The sequence below is a fragment of the Typha latifolia genome, chromosome 1 (genome assembly GCF_019914945.1).
Source record: "Typha latifolia isolate L0001 chromosome 1, TyphaL0001v2, whole genome shotgun sequence".
NCBI lineage: Eukaryota > Viridiplantae > Streptophyta > Magnoliopsida > Poales > Typhaceae > Typha > Typha latifolia.
The window spans coordinates 18,090,706-18,115,118 of record NC_133086.1 but is presented as its reverse complement, the minus strand read 5'-3'; the positions used below and the strand labels follow the sequence as shown (position 1 = coordinate 18,115,118).

Sequence of the window (24,413 nt, the reverse complement as noted above, 5' to 3'; positions counted from 1 at the left end):
AACACGCTAGTGGATTGTTATAAGTAAAAGTCTCAATGGATATATATTAATTTGCGATCTGGTCATGTAAGCATGGATCTCAAAAGATGCTTGCTGGCCTAATTTTCTGACTCGGACGAGATCACACCAGTAGATGCAAGATAAATAATTTACCTACCAAAGGGCGTAGTTATTGCTTTTTTTTCTGATACAAAATCCATCGTAACTGCATTCTACAAGTTAAAACAAGACATACATCAGTGCATAAATGTACACTTCCTTCGAGCAGTCTACAAGAAAAGGTACAGTTGATCCGAAGATTGGTGTGTGTCTCACAACCACATACAAAACCTATGTACAACGTCCTTTCCAAGGATAAATACCACCCATAACCCCATGCCGTTTACTCATTAATAGGCGAGGACACAGTACTATATTTACTAGTACAGCGTACTTGTCTGAAATACTACTCTCTTCTAAGTAAACTTATCCTCTCTGTCTCCCTCAGCTGTCTCACCCTCCTCGAGATTACTGAACTCGAGATAATGTGTAGGCCTGTGGTCCTCGTGATAATAGTCCCGGGGTGTGCCGAGCTTCATACCATACTTCATGCTCGCAGTATGTTTTACTCCCATGAAGTTGTAATTCCACGGACCATTATCTGGAACCTGAGCACGACAATTTGATGTCGGATCACTATTTTACAGACAAAATATCACCAGAAATAGAAAAGACGACAATGATAACAAATATTACCATGTAAAATCCCAAGAAGCGGTCGCTGAGAAGCATTTGAACCTTCTCATAATGGGTTGGCAGGTATCCATGTGGATTGCTTCCAGTGTCCTTGTTGAGGCGACCCCATTCATAACCACTTGGTGTGAGCTTATATGCAGTCAAAGAACAGGATCCTGGAGTGAAGCTGCAGGTCAAAATAATGCATTTCTCACCGTCCCATTGCTTGCTGTTCTCTAGAATTCGAGCATGGGATGTCAGATCCTGCAATAAAACAATCGACAGTTTACAAAGAGGGTATTAGAACAGTCTTGTTCATCAACATAACCACACAAAGAGTAAGAAGGGTAAATTTTAACCTGTGGAGATAGCTGTGGAAGTTCATTTGGTTGTGTGTGCATCCAACCCAATGGCTCCAAGTCATTCAGGAACTCATGTTCAGGAAGAGCTGATGGGAGATGGACTTGCTGATGAGTTCCCCACTGTGGCGGCATGGCTATACACCGGATTTCCTTCACCTGGGGATTATCTTGAGGGCTTAAACCATACAAGTATCCAGAAATTTGAGTACGAAGATCTGCTATGCAGATAAATTTCTTCAATATGTTTTTTGGCATGATGTAAGTGTAACCTGTCTCCTGTTAATTAAGAAATAGATTAAGGTCAGCGATCCACTGTATTAGGGAGACTTGAAATGAAAATATTCACAAACTCACCTTTATGTCATCGGAGTTAACATATATATGATTGACTCGAAGATACAGATTTGTAGCAGAAATGGCCCTCACACGCCAATCAGTTTTTGACCCAAATGCTTGTTGCTCATACGGACTAGTTGTCGTGACAATAAGCTCATCTCCATGCACATTTGTAGTCCTAGTTGTGACTGCAGTTAACTGGCTTGCCTCTTTCGCCTGCAAGAAGGAAAGAAGAACGTAAATTTGATCTAGAATGTAAATTAACCGAAGGAGAAATAAAAGAAAATTTTCACAAATGTCTCACCTGCTTCTCAATTTCTGCAATTTGTTGCCTCTGTTGTGAGGGGGGAGTTATCTCAGCACCAAGTATAATGTCACGAATTTCAGATTGTGTCAGGGCTGATGTGTTTACATTATTCTTCTTTGCATAATCAGAAAGTATGAGATCCCTCAATGCAACCTCTACCTTCATCCACTGATCATCTGTCAGAGACGGCCAAATGTGGTGTGGTTCAGTGACAATCGTCTTATCAGGCTTCAGCAACATCTTTGCCTTCTCATTATTCACGTGAAGTGCACGTAAGATCAGTATGAGACGAGAGAAGGCAGTGTATGATGATATGGTTTTCAACCAATCATCATAAATATTGAAAAGAACCATCTGTGGTTCTGTAGCCTTGAGTATCAAATCACCAAACTTCTCAATTTTCAAGCAAGCCTGGAATGGCAGCTGAAGCTCACTACCCTTGATAACAATGTTAGGAAAGTCAAGCAAATGGACCTCCAAAGGGTCCAACATCCCTTTCCGAGTCACAATAATTTGCTTAGGTTGCTCTTCAACAGGCAGAGATCGCACAAGAGCAGCAACTTCCTCTGCCGTTTTCCACTTGGCCAACTGTCCAAGACGCTTTTGCCCTGCCCAAACACTTGTGTGGATGACCTGCACATAACATTTATTATGTTCGTTATTTTCAATTATACAGAAGTCCAAACTATTATGCTTAAAAGAAACAGTATGAGATGAATGAAAGAACCTTCAAAAATAGTTGCCCTGTTCTTGGATTGAAGATAAAAATAGCACCATTTATAGGTTTTGTAGTAAGATTTCCCTCGAAAGTCTTATGAATTGTAACACGATACACATTTGTGTCATCAACAAACCATATGATTTGATTGCTGAAGATCTCTCCGTAATTCTGGGATGAGAGGTACGGTTCTGTAGGTTCAGATGAATATAGCTGCAGACCCTTTCTTATTCTCTCTCTCAAGACGTACAAAGCTGGATTTGACTGTGAAGAGGAAAAATAAATAAGCAAGCCACTTTATCTAGCATAAATAAGAACCACAAGGACATGAAAATGTCAACTTTAAAAAAAGGGACATCAGGTTAGCTATTTAAGTGAGCAGCCTTAAGCTTTGTTAACAAATGACCATATAGCAACATGTACCTTCATGATTTTGTTCATTGCTTGGGCAAGAAGTGGTTTTGAACCAGGAAACCAATTGCCAAAAGCAGAATGCAAGTTATATGCTAGATCAAGTCCAATCATCACTCCTGCAATAAGAAATAAAAAATATTAGTTCATTGGCACACCAGTTTCAAAAAATCATGGGAAGAAGATAGCATATAACTGTAGATGTTTACCAGTTGGAGATGGATAAATGGACATATTATCAGTTGTATAATCCATGAATTTAGCTCTTGTATAACGTTCTATATCATGCGAATCATAGTCCCCCCAACGAAGTTGCACATCTATCCAATATTTATTGCTTGCTTTTTGATCGAAAACATCCTTTGACTCTGCAACTAAGCTAGGTTTGGACATTGGCCATCTATGTGCAGCAAATAGAAGAACATCTGCACAAGAACTGTTCATCTTGTAACTCTTTCTGGGATGAATTGTCTCTTTCTGCACAGTCTCAATCTCCAGTGCATCTAGTTCTTGATCTAAAACTTGGCAAAGATCCATAACAACACTCTCATGGATCTTTTGCCAAAGATGAGCTCGAAATATCTGAATTAAAGATATCTTCAAGGTTGGAATTTTTCCATGCATGAATATCCCTGTAAGATCTAGCTGCACCTGGAAGCCTACATACACATTTGCACGATTTATTGTCGGGGACCACCACAAGGTGAACCTACGATTGGGGATTTGATTCAACCCAGATCTTTGAGCATTAGTCAGCTTCTTATACTTCATTGACTCTTCAAAACCAGATGCCTTCTCCCAGAAGAGACCTTCCCATGTTGGGAAACTGAAAAAAGTATCATCTATAATCAGCAAAACAGACCTCGAGAAACAGGTAACAAGGTAAAATGATCTAACAAAAATTGACTTCATATGTTAATCATTGAGGAAATGTTGCACTTGACTGTTCTCACAGATTTTTCGTATTGTGCCCTATTAAAAGAAAGTGGCAGCTTTTACTTACTATGTCCCTTTAAATAAGGTATGCTCCAATATTCCTTCCACTCCTCCAAGTGCTTGGATGACATCAGTTCGATAATTATTCAAGTTCCACAGCTTCCCATCATGTCGCTGATGCGTCCACCAAAATGGATTTTGTTTCAGGACTTGGTACTGCTTAAAATCAGTGCGTACCCTCCAGCCTTTATCATATGCCAATGTGTGACGGTCTTTTTGGAAGAGAGTATTGATTCGAGGTATCCCTCTGTCCCAGGAATCCTGCAAAAGTTAATAAGCTGTGTCAAGCGTTGCACTATGCAAAACCGAAATATGAATTCTGGTTTGCTTGCAAGTTCACTCATTAATGACACAATTGACTGACATATAACCAAGCATCCTAGTCTTCTCAACAATTAAACAGACAATTGACTGATTAATGTAAGTTCACTCATGTTAAATAGACAACTGATTTGTTTACCATAGAGATAAAAAAGACCTAGTCTTCTCAACAATCAAGAGACCCACCTCAAGATCCTCAAGCGTTAACCGCCTATTTTGTGATTGTGCTTCTTGCCTCTTTAATGCATATTCAGCCCATACACGCTGTGAATCAATGAATTCGCTCTCCCATGGCTGAAAGAATCAAATAAAGATAGTGAGTTCAGCAAAATACCACTGCAAATCAAAGAAGAAATTATCCAATAAATGAGAATAAGAACCTGAATATAGCGATAAAGATTTGGGATAAGTTGATCCTCCTCATGGCTCATACCACTGCGGAAGTGCGTCACCCCAACATCTGTCTGCTGGCTATACCTGAGGTCACTCTGTGGTATCAGTATATGGCCCATTGACAACATACCAAGACCCCCAATCTCCTTTGGTGTGTAGAAAATAACAGGAGGAAACCTGAAAGCATAATAAGAATAAGAACCAGAGTGGTATTTATTAGCAGGCTAAAAGGAACTCACATTCTAGAGAAGTTAGCTAATTACCTGCTAGGCATCTTTGAATTCAATCCAATCTTAATACGAGTTTGAATCTTGTTTTCGCATTTGACCAGCAAATCTAATAGCTCCTGGGTATGCACTGTTGCTTCACGGAAATATGTCATAAGACCTGAAGAGAAAGGGAAAAAAAGTATAAGCATGTTAAGAATGTAGTTACTCATTGTCTTAAAATAAAAACCGGTCGGCAATGCAACAATATAAAGCTGACATACCGATAAGGGCTGTATTCCATTTGTTGACAATCTTAGTAAATGTTGTTGATCCTGATGACATAAGGATTTGCCTGACACGGTTTTCAAACACCTTCATGTGTTCGTCGTCAACACGCAAAAAGGCTATTGCTGTCCTTTCTTTGGTTTGCTCATTCTGCAAGTTCCAGACTCCATCCTTCGTGTTGCTGAATGCCTCTTGAGTCATCCGTACTTTGGGCAATATGCGCACTTCAAACCCGCACCTATACAGAAATAGAAATGATTTAAATTGATATAACCATGCATACAAAAACACAACTAGCATGCCATAAGATCGGTATCTGTAGAAATTATAGTATAATCCACAAGGGAGCCAATAAAGCAACATTTTTAACTTCACTCATATGAAACCGAAAGTTGCATGGGTCACTACAGCCAGATAAGTACAAAAGCAATTCTAGAACCAGAGACAGAAAACAAACAAAAAAGATCATGTTATTACTAATAAACATGCTGATGAGCTAAAATAAATCATAAAAGACTGGCACAAATAGATTACACGTCATGAAAATTGTAACTACTACACATGCAGGTCTTCTCCACATACCAAAGAGAGCACAAATGCCCCAAGCAATGGAAGCAGTCCTCAAGAAAAACTAACTAAATAATGACAAGAAAACAAAGAAGAGGAAAGGGATAAACCTGTAGAAGGGCAATAAAGATTACTCCAAATATAGTAAATACATAGAAGATTTGAGAACAAACATTCAGTATATAAGTAAGCATGAAATCAGTGGGAGATAAAATTACAACATATAAACACATTCGTACTGTGAAGGTAGAATAATAGATCGTAAATTGAAGACAAAGATAAATAATAAGCACATAAAAAGTAGATTGGGTTAAATCAGAGTCTAAGAAAGCATATCTAATATTCACGAATTAACTTGAAGTCGGAAAGGGACAGCAGAGATATTATAAAAAATACTGAGCTTAAAACACATTTTGCAGGATATATCAGGCATCTGCTCTGAGAAGATATTTATCTTTATATAGAAGCATTGTTGTGAGAGTATGGAAGCACCAAATAAACAAAAATGGTTAATGTCTTTCTTGTGAATCTAATGAGTTTGAGTCTTAGAGACAATACATACATGCTAAAAAGCAGGTTAGGGTTGTCCTTGCTGTAGACAGAAACGAAACTATTTTCCCACTCCAAGGTTGTAATACTTCTTGGAAGACGATTTTTCATATCCCAAAAGACACTTCTCCCAAGGTTAACTGCAGAATAAAAGAAAAGTAGTTATTATTGTCAAAGCTCTTTTGTAGTAAAGAAATTATAATATCAGTGATGCCCATGAAATCAAAATAGAAAAGATACCATCATGCTTCATGAGCCTCATTCTTGCATCTCTTGGCCAACACTTCTTATTATTGTAACCCACCATATTTTCATTGTTTGGATCAGGATGTTCTGTCAGGTATCGTTGAATGAGGTCGCGTGCCTCTTCATGAGTGAAACGGAACAACATATGTACCTTGTCAATATACCGAGAATACAACCTAATTGGGTGCCTGGTCTCAACTTTAGTATCTGAAAATGTGATAAATTCATTTGGCATTTGAGGCGGCCCAGCTATTTCACTGGCTCGAGTTAGGCCCAGAAGTAAGAGATCTAGCATGAGTCCATAGTACTGAACAACAAAGGAAGCAAACTGAAGACCACGAATTAGCCCATATGAGTTTGTATGGCTCATATCCTTGTAGGACAACACCACATTATTCTTGGCAGTGACATAGTCAGCAATATTGTGATCTAGGACCAGTCGTAGAAGCCTGTGAAAACACAAGTGTTAGACAAAGAGCAACAACTGTCAAAAATTAATCAAAATTGATATAATAAATCAGTGGTTGCATACCTATTTAACATGGTCAGGTCTATTTTCTCAAAGAATTTCTCAAACTTAGTCTGGAGCATCACAACACACTGTCCATCACCAGTATCCCATATGCCCTGTAAGTTATTTATACCCTGGCACCATTTATAGACAAGAAGAGGTGGCGGCTCTGAATCTGCAGGCTTGACCCAATTTGGGAAAAGATGTCGCTTGTCACCTTCATACCAAAGGTATTGATCAAGATATGCATCTGTGATTTTCTCGAGAGGTTCAATTTCATATACAGGAATCAAATAGCTGTATAAATCCATAAATTCAATTCCAACCTGCAGAGGCAATACATTTAGAAATATGCTGAAATGCCAAAAAAAAAATCTGCTACTGAAAATCAGATCTTACGTACTTCTTTGAAGGCACGCTGTGTAAGCAAGTGACGTTTTATCCTTGACAATGCCTCATGTGGATTGTCATAGGCCTGTTCAATCAGACCCAATTCTTCCCTCTGCAATTGATTTAATCTAACTGCAACACTGTATGACTCTTTTAGCCTTTCCAATGCTAGAATGAGAAGCTTTGTATCATGTTTATATGATAGAGGAGGAAAAGGTATGGGTGAGAACTTCCTCGACTCTAACCAGTGAACAGTTGTAGTATATATAGCAACTGCTTCTTCAGGAGTGACATATGGACCATCTTTCAAATAATTGTGTTGCCTCTCCTATTAAAAATGGGTAAGAAAATAAGAAAAAGATCGAGAGAATACAGAAAGAGCATTTTGGAGTTAAAACTCAAAAGATAGATAACATGTGGAGGAATTAAGTTAGCAAAAAAATGAACTCAATCCACAGTCATAATGAACAACTTATGCAAATAAGAGGTGTGCAATATAAATGTTACCTGTTCTGCCTTCAACCACAGACGAGTCAACCTTCCTAGATTCTTCCTACAAACAGTCTTGTCTACTGTCGCGCCCCTTCTAATACGCTCTCGATTATAGTGAGCAACATTGGTCCACCAATCTGCCTTAGACTTGACATATCGAAGAATCATGTTTTCAATGGGGACTGGCAAACCAGGAACCTTCACCCACAAAAACAAAAACAAAAAATGAGAAACTCATAAAATTCAGAATAAGACAACAATTACTAAGCATTGAAATAATAGACACCTTCCAAGGAATGTTGGCTTTCCAGCATCTCCATGCTTCACTAAGATGTTGCAAGATGGTCCTCGCCTTATTTTGCTTGATGCCCTCTGCATTAAACCAAAACTTCTTATATAAGTTTCACATTCTATCAGTAACTACAATTACACTATAATCAATATATGAGGATTGGATGAGCAGGTATACAGCCACATTTCAAGCACAAATGAAGATCTATCAGAAGACAATCAAGAATAAAGTAACAGACCTGGCATCGCATCAAGAACATCATGCATAACAGCAGCTCGGAGTTCCAAATCGAAGTGACTCTCTACACGTTGCTTAGTGACAGTCTTGGCAACTCCTTTTGAATGACGCCCCTCAAACTGCCGAGCAAGAAGATTGCCTAACCATCTCTCCAGCAAGGGCACAATGCCCCGAAGGAAAAATAACCAGACCCGCCACATTGGAGCCCAAAATCCACAGCCTGGCCCTTTTCCAACAGGGCCAGTGTTGAATCGGTAATAGATTAAGTGTTTCAGATCCTTACACATTCGTATCTGTCGCATTAGTCGATACTTGTAACGGTACATACCGGTTAACTGACCAACATGTGAAAATGTATACTGCAAACCATCAGCCAATTGGAATGCATCCACATTTCCCAAGCGAAACTGGATGTTTGCATCAACAACCAGCTTGGTCAGTCGCAATATCTCACGACATAGATGAAATGCATTTCCAAAACGAGATTTTTTCCGCTCCTTTGTGGTTAGTGTCTTTACGGGTTTTAAATTGAAATTGTAATCAAGATGAAGATAGTTGAGATTTTTCCGGTGAATCAACAAATTCAGCATGTTGTAACCCTGCTTACAAACTTGCAGACCAGCTTCTGCCCAATCTAGTTCTGTAGTTTGAAAGAACTTAGTTGCTTGAAGTGACCGAAACAAATGTTTCTTTTTTTGGGCCTTTGGAGGCCTGTGATGCAGCTCATTAAGTACATAACACTTCAAAAGTTTCTGATAGCTGACGCGAACTTTAACTGGATAAGATGGAGGGCTGCAACATTAATTAATGAACATCATATTAGAAATGGTAAAAACACCAGATGTGAATTTATGAACTATGCATACAAAAGTTAAAAGAGAAAGCAGGAGAAGAAAAATTACCAATGCTCTTTGTACCACTCAGACACAAGAGGTATGTCTTCAGATCGTCGCATCCGGCCAGATCTCATGTTGAAAGGACGTGGAGCAAACAATAATGCAACTCCAGCTGCTGTTGTATCAGTATAAAGTTGAATATCAGCCAACAGAGGTGCCACACCATCTGGGAGGTTGAAGTCTTCCTCATCTTCCTCTTCATTAACTTTCTTCTCACGCCGGTCAACCTTGTTAATTGATGTTATGGGGTTTATTAAGGGATCATAATAGAATGCAGGCAAATCTGGGTCCTCAGTTTTTATGTACATTATCATTGGAGAATGATATACACAAAGCTTTACTTTCCTTGGTCTGTTATTATACAGATGAGGAAAAGCAATTCTGTACTCTGTCCTCAGTGGCTGACGAATGATGAGCTTATTGATGTCATTAAATTCATTCCAGTCCTCATCTCCTTTCTCCATGTCACGGTACAATGGCTCAAACTTGGGACCACCTGGAAGGAAGTACAGAACATACAACCAAGAGTGAGTAATACATGCTAAAAGCAACATATAGGAATAATATATATGACCGCCGTGAACTACTATGGAAAAATGATGGGTTCCTCTCTAAATGATAGGAATATTTCCTCATTTAACTTTTCAGCCATAAGATAGTATCAAGGTCACGATAATAGCATTGTACAAGTTCCAAGAAAGATATTACTAACATATAATGCATCAAAATTACTCTAAAAGGACAGATGAATATCTCGCTTCATAGACATAATCATGCTGACAAAAAACAAGTGTGGAACATACCAGGTATACACATGTTCAAGGCCTTGGCAGTGAAGAATGACTCCATGTCAAACAAGTAAAAATAGTTATGGTCAATCAAATCAGATAATAACTGCCCTGCGAGTCGATAAAGAGTCGCCATTATCGGAAGTGAAAGATGCCATTTCCTGTAGCTAGGTCCGTTTATAAGCTTTGTCTTTACAAGAGGTTTGTGGTCATAAAACCAGGTATATACAGCAGAATCTTCCTCCTCGTCAAGTTCCAGTTGTATAGCCTCCAATGGTTCAACATCCAGAAGATTATCAGCATAATCTAATGGAGGCTCCTCATCGTCAAATGGAGGAAAACGCATTCTTTTGAAATGCCTCCTATCCCTCTTCTCTCTCCGCATCATAATCCACATAGTACCCCACTGTTAAGTGCATTAACCATGAGTAGATTAGCAAATAAATAGTAAAGTAACAAGTTCCATAGACATGGAAGTACCAAACCTAAGTTAAAACAATTTTGAGAAAGAATAGCTTACAAATCCTTTAAAAATATGCAAAATACTAAATGCCTCTGATAATTTCAAAATACCACAAAAAATAATAAAGAGAATTGCATGACTCACCTGTGCAAGGTAGATTGGTTCAACTACCCAAGGAATCTCATTTACAAATGTGATTGCTCCAGTGATATGATACAAAATTTTCACATTGCGAACCTGCAAATAAGGAATTGCATAAGATAACAATCCAGATACCATATATCATAGTAATAGCTGATGAATTGACTACTTAATAACTAATGAGTAGAACAAAAACATAAGCAGTCACCTGCTCCCATGGCATGGGCATGTTCTCAAGAAGCTTATAAACTGCATGAGGTACAAACTTAAGGGCTCCAAGATATACACGTTTATCATGACGGTATTTCTTTGAAGACATGTCTCCATGATCTCTGTGCAAGACAGTAGTAAATAACATTAGTTTGACCAGCATGTTACATTCATCTCAATAGTTCTAAGCAAATAACCAATCAATACAGAGGGTTGCAGAATTCTAGCTCGCATAAATATGTTATCTACTGTAGATTGCATTCAAATACATTCTCATAGAGTTTCTTTCAAGTTTTAATAAATTAATTGTAAACCCTAGAATATGTGGTTGGATATTATAGTAAATACAAAAGCATAAGGACAAATGACAAGTGAATAACTTTGTTTTCTCTTCACTTCAGAATACTGAGTCCGGCCCCTGTTCTTTTCATCAACCAAAATAATATAAATGTCTAAAGGTGTAGACACATGGTATAAGCATTTCAATAAACTCAAAAGTTCAAATAAGCTAAATCTGACTGCTCCATCATTCAGTAAATCATTCTGGAGAAGCTCATTCAAATACAAAATATGGATGTTCAGACCACCCTTCTTGCCTTCCATTGAACCGAACATATATAAATTGCTCTAAACATCCTTCTTCGAAATGCGTACAGTAAACTTTAAGCATACATGACAGCATCACACAGATTCTAGAAATAAAGTCTCAATTTATGGTATAATTTGATATATTGTTATACTTTTGTCCTGTAAGTAGAAAATGGGTAAGATGATGGGCAGCACTGTCCTTGAAACTACAAATTAATACTTTATTTGATAACATAGAATATATAGCCCCATTCATGTAGCTCTAGGAATATTGCTCGTGATAAACAATGACCGGCCAAAGCAAAACAATACCATCTTTAAATTTCTCACACAAACTCCGAAAAATCCAACGCTTCATATTAATAAGAGATATTAAAGGAAAGATAACCAGCTCTCTTTCGTTTAAATTCCCTACCCGGTCCATCTCTGATCAAAATATGCATTCTAGAGCGTAAAACAGCTCCAAAAACTAAGAATTAGAGAATGAGGAGAGGAAGGATTCCGATAGAAGACGAAGTACCTGATAATCTTGCGAACATGCTCCGGTGGCATGTCCTCCTTTTGCGCCTCCACGAATCCAAACTTGCGCTTGTCGCCGTACCTCTTGGAGTTGAGCTGCTGCCACTTCCTTGCCTTCTCCACCAGATGCGCCTCCAACTCCGCCGGAGACGGAGGTATGCTGTAGGACGGCTGCACCGCAGGCGGAGGCGGAGGCGGCGCTGCAGGAGTCCCAGTGGTCCCCGGTGGCGGAGGCGCCATCGAGGACGAAGGCGGCGCCGCGCCGTTCCACATCCTTCCTTCTCTACTGGGTAAGAGAAGAGAGAAGAAATCCTAGGCGCTCTCCGTCCCCTATGGATCTCCTCAGCGAGGGTTAGGGTTTTGGAGTGAGCTAGGGTTGACAGAAAGAGACGAGAGAGAGAGGAAGGGAAGTGTCAAGCGACGGGAAGAAAGATATGGGGTTTTCTCATTTTATGGAGGTGAGACGATGAAGTCGGCGTCGACTCTCATAGTCGGATGGTTAGTTCTCGCCGACTATCCTGGATCGGGCTTGTGCCCAAGTCTGGTCAGGATTAGAGCCTAAAGCTAGAAGTCTATGACTCAGCACCACACAAAATCTAATTAGATAATAATGAATACTTAAACTAATTTGCACTATAAAATGGATAAATGATATAATCCATATTATTTTCCAAGATTGAAAATTTAAGGAGAACTTACATTTTATCATGTAGTTAGGCCTAAATATACTTTACCTCTATAATTATATTTACGTCATTTTACCCTCTTACAATTATCTTAAAACTGAAATTATTATATTTTTTTATTATATTTGATTAAATATTAATTAAATTTGAAAATGTTTATTAAAGATAAAGTTGTAAAAAATTGAATAAGTTTTTCAACACATTTAAAATAATATTAATTTAATTTCAGATGACAAATATATATCAAATATATTAAATAGATATGTATTTTTATCATTTAAAATTTGATCAATATTATTTTTTTTTATAACTATTTATCCAATAAATATTTTTAAATTCGACCGTGTGAGTTAAATATGACAGAAAAAAATAATTGTTACATCTTAATCTAAGAGAAACTAACATGAAATATTAAAAAGGTAGAGTGAAGTCTTAGCATAGTAAAAGCAGTAAATGGTGCTAGAATGCAAAAGGCGAATGTGTTAAACTATTCTAAGACTAGGGTTTGTTTTACCAGCCGCACAAACAATAGAGTGGCTCAAAGGCTAACCAGTCTAATCTTTTATGATCATAAAACTAGAGTATAAACTGATCCACTAATTAAATTAGACTGTTACTTGTTTTCAAATGAATATTAGAAGTCTAAGCGAAAGCATTGAAAAAAAAAACATAGGAGGATAAAAAAGATATAAATTTATCAAAATTTAAATGCCTTAAAAAAAATGCCATTTTCACTCTCTTAGTTTTGATATCTCCTATGACTTATCAGTTACTTCAATTATATTGGAAAATTTGCTGTGTTGCTGATGTTAACTGGAAGGGGGATGGAAAACGACTTTTCTAAATAAAACAAACAAATAACTGTAGCTACAGTTCAGTCGTAGTACCGCATGACTGGGAGGGCTCGAGCCCTACCGTCGACACACTGACTACCTCCCCCGTCCCTTTCCCTTTTTCCTTTTAACCAACCAAAACCAACCCCCTCTCATCTTCTTCCTTCTCTCACACTCCTGATCTCCTCTTTCCACAAACCCTTGGTCCCTTTTTATGTTCCCAGCTGCTCTTCCCCTTCCCCCCATTCTCCTCCTTGGTTGATCTCCCAACAGTCGCGCTCGTCGTCGCTAGCCGCCGCCACGAGCCGAGTAGCGCCGTTGACCTCCCCTTCCGTGGTAACATGCTTTCCTTCCCTTCGCGCTTCCTCTCTTTTATTGTTTGGGGGGCGGCTGCCCCTACGGCCAACTCGATAGCCACCCACCACCTCGCCGTGTCCTCTCCCTCCTCTCTACTTCGGATCAACTCAATGGCATAGTTTGGGGCTGCCCCGCCCAAGGCAACCCTGTCAAGCTCAAACTTCCTGTATACTTTAGTAGATAATACTCGTATAACTACTAATACGAGTAACATTTATATTTTTGTTGTTGTTATTAATTCTTTTGTTACTGTGGACCCTTCTTTTTGTTCGGAAGAATCTCTTGTGCGTTCCAATTTCCACAACATCTTTTCAACCACTCGACCCAAAACTTTATTAGCTTCCTTCCTTGCGATCGCCGAACGCGACGCCACCGTCTCCAACCAGGTATTCCCTCTCGATCGCTCGCTCGCTCGCTCTACCTAGGCCTTCTTTGCGCAGGGATTCCGGAAAACCCTAGCTGTTCTCTTATTACTTCTTTATACTGAAGTTCCTCCAATTCCCTTGCTTGTTGGTATTTGCTCTTTTCGTTCTCCTCAGCCTGTCTAACTTTTCGAATAAAGTAAGCTCTGTGGATATGTAAAGGTTGAATCTTGTGTAGTATCTGCTTCTGGTTCATTCATCAGTGTGGTTGGAAAGATGACAAGTTTGATCCATTTGTGATTGCTTTATTATGATAGGTGCTTATTGCTCCTGTTGGAACCATTAAACTTTTAAGTAAGCATTTTAACCTTGTAGCTGGTTATTGTTTCGGAGTTTCCTTTTTTATGATTAGGTTTGTATTTTTCTAGCCCATGGTTTGAAGCTGGAAAGCATTTTTAGCAGCCTAAGAGAACACCTCACACTCCAAGGGTCCAATTTGATCGAGGGAAAAATCAACAACTAATGCAGCCATAGGGCACAGAGAACTTGTTCTTTTAGAATTTTTTTTCTATAGCTGTTGTACCTCCTTATTGTATTTGACTTTGTTTTGTTGTCTTACTTTTCTCTCCTTGTCTATGATATGCTAGGATTTGGACATGGAGAATCGTGGCAAAAGCATTACATTCAGTCTTTCTGCAAGTATACTACGCTTCTTACGTAAATCTCTTTTTTCTGTGATCTCCTTTGGCCCCATGCCTAACCATATAGCATTCATCATGGATGGAAACCGTAGATATGACAAGAGCAGGAAGGTCGAAAAGGGCAGTGGTCACAGGGTTGGTTTCACAGCTCTCACTTCCAGTCTCCAGTATTGCTATGAAATGGGCGTGAAATATGTGACTGTGTATGCTTTCAGTATTGACAATTTTAAACGAGAACCAAGTGAAGTTCAATCGTTGATGGATCTAATGAGGGAAAAGATTGACGAACTGCTAAAACGAGAGGGCATTGTAAGTAAGTACGGCATTAAGATTAACTTTTGGGGGAACCTTAACCTCTTGACTGAGCCAGTAAGATTAGCTGCTATGAGGGCTGTTAAAAGTACTGCGAATAACATGGGACCAGTACTCTCAGTATGCGTGGCCTATACTTCTACAAATGAGATTGTGCATGCTGTTGAATTAGCATGTGCAGAAAGGAGGAGCAGAGCACAACAAGGTTGTGAAAATGGCAATTATAATGCTGAGGTTAAAGGTAATGATATGGATCATGAGATTTCAGTGGCTGAGTTAGAGCAACACTTGTACACAGCTGACTGTCCGGATCCTGATATTGTCATTAGAACTTCAGGGGAGACTCGTCTCAGTAATTTTCTATTATGGCAGACCAATTTTAGTCACTTGCAGAATCCAGATCCTTTGTGGCCTGAGTTCTCTCTTAGGCACCTTATTTGGGCTATATTGGAGTATCAGAGGGTCTACCCTTATCTAGAAAACAGCAGAAGCTTAAGGAGGAAGAAAAATTGAAGGTTGTGCCATGGTTTCCCCCCAGAGTATACATGATCTATTATTTAAGTACCACAAGAAAGAGACATAGTATCCCCTCAGCATAGTGCCTCATGTTCTTGGCAGGATCATAATATTCTGCTCCCACAAATATACTGGATTGCTATTAAGCAGGTTATAGGTTTCTATAGATGTCAGGCAAATAAAGCATGTTCTCAGATAATATTGGTGTTCTGCAATTTGATTGGAAAATTTCTGAATAACAGCGGATCATAAAAATTATTTCCTCCAGTCGTTTTTCTAATTTTAGATGTACTCTACCCACGTAGGATGGGATAATTACAGGGATTACTTGAGCAGTTTCTGCGAGTGTCTTCTTGCAGCAAAAGACTATTTTGTGTTGATATAATCTTATATAGGATTTGAAAGAAATGAGATTCCACCTTTTTGTCAAATTGTTTCCCATCTGTTATTAGCTAACAATATGAGGTGCTTATTAGAATACAAGATAGGGGCTAGTTTTAACTGACATAATTTACTTGGTTACCGACTGACAGGAACAGCTGCAGCAGATTACATCAGATAACAAGCGAGAATATCCAGAAGAGCCGCATACACAATTTTCCTAGCTGAAAACAATTTACTCAATGGCATTACTAGTTTACCTCCTTGATCCTAATTCGAGATGGAGATAGAAGTTGCTCAAAAACAGCAAGTGCAAGTCAACTATAACAAATTAAAAGGACTGCTTTAAGTTATAATATATCAAAGGAGATTCAGAATACTGTTGATCATCTCAAATGTTAAATACGTTCCATTTCGTGGTGAACCAACAACTCTGTCCTTTTGAAGGAAAAAAATATAGATAATTAGGAGAAAAAGGAAAACAAAAAACAAAATTTCAACTCAGTGAACAGGCAGGATCAGTGCTGGTTTGAAAGCTCAATTAGAAGGAGCTGCTTCACTCAAAATCTTGTAAGATCCCTTAGATGGCCTCCCCCTAAAAGGGCACAAACTAGATACTTTTGATAGCTTCCCTGAACTCCAGTTGGAGCATAACCAACCGTAGTAAAGAGGTGTATAAAGTCCAATAACTACTTTCCCTTGAGTTTGCAGTAGGCATAAAATCCAGAACCCACAAAACCGAGACCTTGGCCAATAACATTCAGCTGAAATTAGCAGAGAACCAAGTCAATATAAAATGCATATAGTAACAAGAACAACTATAACCCACGAGGATGACTTTGGACTCACTAGATCAAAAGGAAGCCCTCCAAAAATTACCCAGCCAAGTCCAACAGTAAACAGATCCTGTAGAAATTGGAATGTCAGATAATGAAAGTGCAAACTTTAAAGATGCAAAGAAAAAATCAAATGGTTCAGAAAAGAAAAGGTGAGCTAACCTTCAGGTTACCACACATTGTTTGTGTGAGTGCGGAGTTTAGGGTTGTGTTTAAAAATATGCTGTAATTCAAGAAAAACGCCAGTATACAGGAAAGGAGCATCACAACCTGCAAATTTGAAGTGTTAAACAGAGAAGTTAGGGAGGCAAGCATGTACTTATTTTCATATAAAAACTCATGTGTTCATGTGTAACAGAATAGCTGATGAAATAGAATTATCTGCAACAATTAACTTCAGAAAGAACTAGGGTTAGTTTCTTTGGCTGATGCGGAACTGACAGTAGGATGTGAGTTGAATTTGCAAACAAGTCTTGAATAAGAATGAGATTGAAATAGATCAAACGGTAACAGTACCAACTAAAGCCATTATAGAAAATAATAAAGTGAAGAGGCGGGGATGACAACATAGAAAGTTCATTAATTTGAGAAAGCCATAGTCCTAGTCCGTGCTCCATTATGAAAAATATACATGCTTTCTCAGATATGAAGGACATGGCAATGGTTTCAGACAAATTGTCCTTCAATTTATGCCATAGTCAGTTAATATGCTTCATAGCTGGCAGCTACCAATTCCGTCTGCCATCATTATCACTTATCAGGGATAAATTTTTATCAAGACGGTAGACATCACAGTCCTAGTAATGGTTGCTAACCATAAATTCATAAATGGAACTTACCAATTACCTGAGGATAGTTAATGCAGCAATTGTTACCCAAGTATCAACTGTATGTATGTGAATTCCATTACATGGTATTTTCAATATCCCAAAATCTACTAGTCTCCCTTCTCATATTTCTCTTGCCTCTACTTATTCTTCGATATCTTATAATAAAGAATAGCAATATACTAAAGATTGAGTGGCCTGCTGGGCAAGTGATCCACTTGATTTTTGTCAGGGTAAAGTACTGTATGAATATTTTCAGTTAATATTAGCTGCTAGCCTGCTACCAAGTTGATAAGACCGAAAAATTTCTTAATTTTAAAGCAACTTTCTGTGTTGGATCTACTTTAACTGTTTTACTTAAATGTTTATTTTTTAAAAATTTAAGCCACCTCGACTTCTACAACTCTGCTGAAGTACTTACACAGTGCCTAGGCATTGGGCTGTCCCTGGGCACTTATTGACCACCTATTATGTTCAAAAACGGTGACAGATAGTTTGGCATTGTACAGCATCACGAACATGACCTTGAAGAATGAATTGAACCAAGGTACACCTTCCACTAAAAGAAAATAGGTTGCCTAAAGTAGAAGATCTATACTTTTTTTTTCCAGGATGAAAGCACAAGAGAAAAGTTCAAGAAAAAAAGAGTTCACTTTTTATTCTCCAGTAAAAGTATACAGACAGAAAAAAAAATCTAGAGGTGAATGTACCTGAAATCCAGCAGAATAAAGATGAGGAAAATTCATTGTGAGTTCCAAATCACCGTGAAAATATGTCCAGAACAACAATATTGGTCCACAGACCACTCCTGCAAATTAGTGGCGATACAACTTCAATTTTTCTAGCAAATTTTAGATTATTAGCCAAGTAAGTAATAGAAAAGTTTCCAATATAGGAACATCCATTGTTACAATTTACCATTGCACCACATCAGACCAAAGCTATTGAGACCACTTGATTTTCCTGAGGGAAAAAAATGTGCAAGCAATCATGTGAACATAAAACAATTAAATGAGAAATAAAATGAAGTTACAGGAGAAAAGATATGGAAAGTACCAATACGGGCTATAGTAGCAAGATAAACAGCAGTAGTTAAGTTGGCTATGAGAACAATAGCATAGCCATAGGCATCAAATGATAAGTCACGAGCTCCAGCCACAAATGCTCCCAAAACAATCAACGCCACACTGATAAAAGTAGTATAAAACCCATTGTTATGCCACTAACATGCCTTTCTAATTTCTACTAATAAACAGTTTTCTCATGAATCATGATACATGCTATCATATTCAACCAGCAGGAGGAAGGTCATCTGCATTACACAGATCATGATAGCAAAAACTTGCAGGAGAACAATCTGAAATGGATGCCATTAACTCAAACAAACAGCAATTTCTACTATTATGCCACATGATTTCATGTCAATGGAGCAGCTTGAAACACACAAGCAACATATAGAAGAAAACTCAAAAAGTGTTAGATAAGATGTACGCAGACATAATGTCATTTATCCAGAGGTTGTTTCTTGACTTGAGCATGACACCACAGTGCGTGTGGACATGGCAAGTCTTAACATTGAACTAGATGATGCCCCCAAAAGCTCCATAGATGGATCCACAAAAAGTATATCCAACTTAATGCAGTAAAAATAACTAACTGACTCGGAAAGCACAATCACATTTTACTACTCTAAAACTAATAGGAGTACATAACAATAACTTTAAAAGGTAACTTACCTGCCAACAACATGATGAGTATACTTCTGCCTAATCAATAGATACTCCACAATCATTGTGAACACCACTGTTGTACGCCTTAGTGTGGTGTACATGGGAACATTTACTCCACGCACAGACTCCATGGAAGCAAGCTTTTTACCAAGACAATATGATAAGATGTTATTGCATTTCAAAAGGTGCTAGGTATGCTTGGTTCTGGTGCATAATTTTATAGGTCGCCAAATATTACGTACCATGTAAAGCAAATATGCAATGGAAAGAGGAAGGGTGTGCAACAATGTCCCAAGTGGCACAAAGCTTCCTGAATCAGATACTGTCCAAAGTTCACCAACAGTAAAAGAAATTATCTTCCAACGTTTCATTGCATAAAGAATGCAAGTCGAGCATACCATCTGTAAAAGTACAAATGCATATCAAGAAAAAAAAACAAATACAATATAATGAAATCCTTCCTATACATTGTTTTAAAAAACTTATGCCGAATTCCTAGGTTCCTACCTTAGACAAAATATAACTAGGCGCCGCTTAGATTTTGCCTAGGTAACCTCCTTATTATCTTGAACCATGTTCTAGTATGTTGGTTGATTTTGTAATTCAAATTATTGTAAATCTTGATAAATTAGTAGATTCTAATTACTTTGTACGGTTCCTAACAAGAATACATTAATATATTTTTAGATTGTATGTATGAATTTTAAATTTTTATCTAACTATTATTTCTTGTATTTGTTTATTTCTAAACCATCTTAAATTCAAGGTGCCGCCTAAGCACCTGCCTAGTGCCTAGAAACTTCATGACCTCTTGTTCGCCTGTCTATTGCCTACAATCTTTTAAAATCTTGTTCCTATTGTAGTAAACCTTAAACACCATCCATCTAGTGAAATTTGATCATATTGTAGTAAACCACAAAAATAGTTATTAGAAAAATTATAATGAAATTGATAAATTTCAAGATATTTGAAATATATTATTGCTCAAAATCAGGTAGCTACTAATAGAAAGATGAACATACCTGGAAGAGAGTTATAACATTAGCACAAGGAAAACTATATGAAGACAAAGCAGCCTTGTTGAACATCACAAGTAGTACTGCAAAATGAACACACAGTTGCAATAATGATAAAATCATATAAATGGAAGAAAAGCAGCATCATACGAACAACATATTAAGTAAGCTTTACATAGGATGATACAAAATTACGTGCAAAAAAAAGGGCTTGCTTGGTTTCGTGTATTTTAAGATGCTGCATCTATAGCTCCAAATTGGAAACCAATAAAAGCAACAATTTTAGATCCTCTTTTCTTTTCAGGAAGGTAAAGAAACTGGTAAAAATGAATCTACTCTGGCATATGGATAGACTATGTTTTAGTTTTCATAAAACAAAAATTGATTTCAGATTGCGTACTATGTGAATAGATGAGTTTATTCAAATGCATCAACAAAACAGACCCTATATGTATCATCTATCATACAGATACTCTGAGCATATGTAATACATATGCAGCCTTCTATTTTGCTAAAAGTTTGACTATAAACAAATATCAATGATATTTGGAATCGAGATAACTACTACTACTATAAACAAACATCAACAACACAACCGCTCAAATTCCTACTACTGATCTCTTTGGAGTATAATCAAGAGAAAAAAAAACCACAACAGGAAAAAAAAAAAGAATTAGGGGGAAAAAACACACACGAAATTAACAGAAATGGAGGGGAGATTTATGGAATCAGGATCCGTACCAGCGCAAGACATGTAAGAGAGCGCCGCGTACGCCCCGCGCGTGGTCATGGCGGAGCCCTTGAATAGAAGGGCGTCGTCACCGCCCCCGCCCCCCCGCGGAGGATCCGACACCGGCAGCAGCACGCTCTTCGGCGACCCCATCGATCCAACGGCCTAGCCGGTACTATGCACGAGATCCACCTCCTCTCTCTCTCTCTCTCTCTCTCTCTCTCCGAGAAGAGTCGTCGATAAACACAGCGCAAAGAGAAATTAAAAAGGGGGAAGCAGCAGTTCGAATTCGCTGTGTTTATTCCGCGCGTCAAGGCTGTACTCTCTTGAAAATTGCCAAGGAGTCGGCTTCTCGGTGTCTTCTCTCCGGAACTATTGATTAATTATACCCAAGACGATGAATCTACTTGGGAAGTTGTCGCGGAAGTTATATGTGTGCCATTGAAGCAAGAGACCAAAATGTGCTCCATCTAATACACAATCTTTAGATGCACGATAATTTTAAATTTAGAAAATATTCTATTATATTTTCTTTTTACTCTTTTATAATCTTATTTCTTACACTTTAAATAAAGTAGTAGATAATTAAATAAATTATATTTTTAATGGGTTAGAAATTTTATTATATTATATACAACTAGTATCATTTCAAATTTAATATAAAAATTAATCAAATATTATTAAAAAATTAATAGTTCTATCCTAAGAAGATAAAACTATAGAAAAGTAAAGGGTAAAATATAGTTTTTATCTCTATCAAAACAAAAAATCTAACCCATAAATACTTTATTACAAATATCAAGCATTAGTAAAGGTAGTTGTAATGTAAAAAGAGAGAATTATTTTAAAAGTTATTGCGAAGAGAAAAAAATATCTTACCCACAAGCACTTTCAAAAGAATCTACTAATGGAGTAGATGTGACATCATTATGTACATTAATGAAGATGATTATAAAATAGAGAGAAATTACTAAGAGTTAATGAAGTGTTTAAGTCCATCCTATTCTATTTATAAACAGGTTGTAAAGAGTTTATAAGCATCATCATTACTAGCAACTCTGTGTAGAAAGTTGGATCGGAAACCTTTTCATACAACTCTGGAGCTTGATATTAGATCAAAGGGTTAAACACATTATGCATCCATATATTTTGAATTAAAATTAATTTATCTCGTAAACTTTATTTTGTATCAATATGTCTCTATGCATTTTATTATGTTACAAAACTAATTTGTAACAGCTAGTTATTTAATCCAAATCAATGGCGTTTGTGCCTTTTAAATTTAAAAACTATTTATCAATTTAAATAAAAATTATTTTAATTTTTCTCTACAATATAAAGCAAAATTTATGAGGTAAAGTAATTTTGGTATTTAATCTTAGATTGAATCTAAGTCTACCTTTACTTCTGAGTAATTGATTAAATTGATCTTCCGCATAAATTAATTTACTTAAATAATCTACTCCCAAACTTAAATGTCAAAAGGTTTACTTATTAAGCCGTTAATTCTAGACGTAAAACTTTTATTCCTAATACATATAAGTGTAGATTATTCTTTGATCTCTATTTAAAATTTATTAATTGGATAAACCAAGATAAACTAGAGAGGTCTTGAGTTTATTGTATTACAATTTGATAAACTAGACACAAGTATTATATTCAGATTTATATAATATAAAATATAAATTAGATCTCTTTATTTTCTTTACTTTTCTCTCACTTATTCTTATATTTCTCATATTTATATAAAATTTTCATAATATTATAGTATTATATTTAAAATAAAAATACTAAAAAGATCAATAGGAGATGAACCATTTGAGTAAATAATTTGTGAGGAGATCTAGTTCGGTTTAAAACCTATTTATTTCAGCATTAAAATGCAAAAATGCTAGCTTCGACATGGACATGTCCAAAATGTAAGATTTAAACCATAATAACTAATAAATAACTTTTTCTTCCAACAAAAAAAAAAATGCCAGTGTAGCATTTATTGAACGGAGAACTATAAGGGACACAGAGATAGATGGAGCTTCTCATTTGCTTGATGAGTTCTACTAGTCCCTCCTCTCAATAGAGTAAACAAAGCACTAGCTCTTTAAGCTTGTCCTTGCAAATCTCTTCCATTCTTTATTCCATTCGGATATCAATACATATAAACCTGCCAAAAATTCAATCACAATAACATTAGGCAGGCTAAAAGGGAAAATGAATCGAGTACAAAAAAGACTTAATGAGAGATAGCAACCAACACCTTCAAAAGTTTCATGCAGGGCATTGGAATCCCGGTGGTGGATGCTTTCCACATCCTACGAGCATTTCTAACACTGTCGGAGTCACTAGATTTATATTCAGCGACTTAGCTTTCACTCCTGTGCAAAGACATGAAGCAGCATCAAAGTCTGTGATCCCTTGTAGCATAGAGCAGCATACTGTCTTTGCATAACGGCCGATACCGATACGTGACACGCTGCCAAGTAAAGTAATACATGGTCGTAGCTTTATCCTGTCTACGGGGCACGTGTGTGACGGCAGTGGTGGCGACGACGGCAATTGTACCATTGTTTGCGGTGGTGGAAATGGCAATTGATGTTTTGGAGGATTTTTTGGTCCTACGTATGAAGGTAGTGGTGGCATAACAATAGGTGGCAAAGGAGGCATTACATGACTGTGTGGAGGTTGGGGTCCAACCAAGGGTGGCAAGGGGGGTTGGACCACTGGAATGGCTCTTGGTGGCCTATGCGCCATTGGCTTGGGTAGGTAAGGAGGGCAAGGGATAGTCCTTGGGGGTAACCTGAAGGAGTAGTTAAACCACCCAAGGGTAGAAGGAATGAGATCCATGAAGAGGATTAGAAGGCAAAGTGGGATGAGCTTGGCCATGGTAGAGGAGGGATTAGAGTAGCTAGTGCTTGTTGTGATTTGTGGAGTTAGAATAATTTTGCTTGAGTCCTTCTTATAAGGAGATATACGAGTGGGTTGGTGATTTAATTTGGTCCTTCTTACCTTACACAAATGGAAGGTGGCCAGTTTTTTTTTTACCACATTGTTGACATATTATTAAGTTGGACTTAGTTGGTCGTAGGTTGTGGGTCTCAAAGATTCAAAGGATTGTAATTTATCACAGAGAAATTTTTTAAATTAGCAGACCAATTGGATTAGAATATTTTATAGGTATTGTTTACTAG

At 37.4% G+C, this 24,413-nt stretch overlaps 3 protein-coding genes across 7 annotated transcripts; 1 reads left to right on the top strand and 2 right to left on the bottom strand.

Moving 5' to 3' along the window:
- Positions 1-134: 134 nt before the first annotated feature.
- LOC140780486 (pre-mRNA-processing-splicing factor 8A) lies at positions 135-12,365 on the bottom strand. Its single transcript, XM_073126078.1, has 25 exons — positions 11,943-12,365; positions 10,833-10,956; positions 10,628-10,720; positions 10,036-10,426; positions 9,239-9,728; positions 8,338-9,128; positions 8,094-8,179; positions 7,823-8,005; positions 7,329-7,643; positions 6,947-7,251; positions 6,409-6,863; positions 6,182-6,308; positions 5,049-5,290; positions 4,822-4,945; positions 4,546-4,735; positions 4,352-4,459; positions 3,852-4,105; positions 3,058-3,674; positions 2,861-2,967; positions 2,447-2,701; positions 1,717-2,352; positions 1,431-1,628; positions 1,074-1,352; positions 736-978; positions 135-647 (listed from the first exon to the last, which is right to left on the bottom strand). The coding sequence occupies exons 1-25, from the start codon at positions 12,212-12,214 to the stop codon at positions 456-458; spliced, it is 7,077 nt and encodes a 2,358-aa protein (XP_072982179.1). The 5' UTR covers positions 12,215-12,365; the 3' UTR covers positions 135-455.
- A 1,180-nt stretch (positions 12,366-13,545) lies between these two features.
- LOC140791360 (dehydrodolichyl diphosphate synthase CPT3) lies at positions 13,546-16,139 on the top strand. 5 transcript variants are annotated; one of them, XM_073141906.1, is made up of 2 exons: positions 13,546-13,796; positions 14,827-16,139. In XM_073141906.1, the coding sequence occupies exon 2, from the start codon at positions 14,836-14,838 to the stop codon at positions 15,703-15,705; it is 870 nt and encodes a 289-aa protein (XP_072998007.1). In that variant the 5' UTR covers positions 13,546-13,796; positions 14,827-14,835; the 3' UTR covers positions 15,706-16,139. The 5 variants fall into 5 exon arrangements, with proteins under 5 accessions (XP_072998007.1, XP_072998024.1, XP_072998015.1 ...); XM_073141923.1 differs by having other exon boundaries at positions 13,560-14,203; XM_073141914.1 differs by having other exon boundaries at positions 13,560-14,533.
- A 274-nt stretch (positions 16,140-16,413) lies between these two features.
- LOC140791349 (UDP-N-acetylglucosamine transporter UGNT1-like) lies at positions 16,414-21,671 on the bottom strand. The gene is made up of 10 exons (XM_073141887.1): positions 21,240-21,671; positions 20,505-20,581; positions 19,725-19,883; positions 19,489-19,622; positions 18,809-18,939; positions 18,671-18,715; positions 18,463-18,560; positions 17,088-17,195; positions 16,939-16,995; positions 16,414-16,853 (listed from the first exon to the last, which is right to left on the bottom strand). The coding sequence occupies exons 1-10, from the start codon at positions 21,379-21,381 to the stop codon at positions 16,779-16,781; spliced, it is 1,026 nt and encodes a 341-aa protein (XP_072997988.1). The 5' UTR covers positions 21,382-21,671; the 3' UTR covers positions 16,414-16,778.
- Between the last annotated feature and the right edge of the window lie 2,742 nt (positions 21,672-24,413).

Coding starts and splice junctions, on each gene's coding strand:
- LOC140780486 (XM_073126078.1), bottom strand. CDS start 12,214: ATGTGGAACGGCGCGGCGCCGCCTTCGTCCTCGATGGCGCCTCCGCCA. Junction 5,291..6,181: donor CCTAACCTGCTTTTTAGCAT/GTATGTATTGTC, acceptor ATTTCTGTATAG/GTGCGGGTTTGAAGTGCGCA. Junction 648..735: donor GCTTCTTGGGATTTTACATG/GTAATATTTGTT, acceptor TGTCGTGCTCAG/GTTCCAGATAATGGTCCGTG.
- LOC140791360 (XM_073141906.1), top strand. CDS start 14,836: ATGGAGAATCGTGGCAAAAGCATTACATTCAGTCTTTCTGCAAGTATA.
- LOC140791349 (XM_073141887.1), bottom strand. CDS start 21,381: ATGGGGTCGCCGAAGAGCGTGCTGCTGCCGGTGTCGGATCCTCCGCGG. Junction 18,940..19,488: donor ACTCATCATGTTGTTGGCAG/GTAAGTTACCTT, acceptor TACTTTTATCAG/TGTGGCGTTGATTGTTTTGG. Junction 18,716..18,808: donor TGCTACTATAGCCCGTATTG/GTACTTTCCATA, acceptor TTTTTCCCTCAG/GAAAATCAAGTGGTCTCAAT.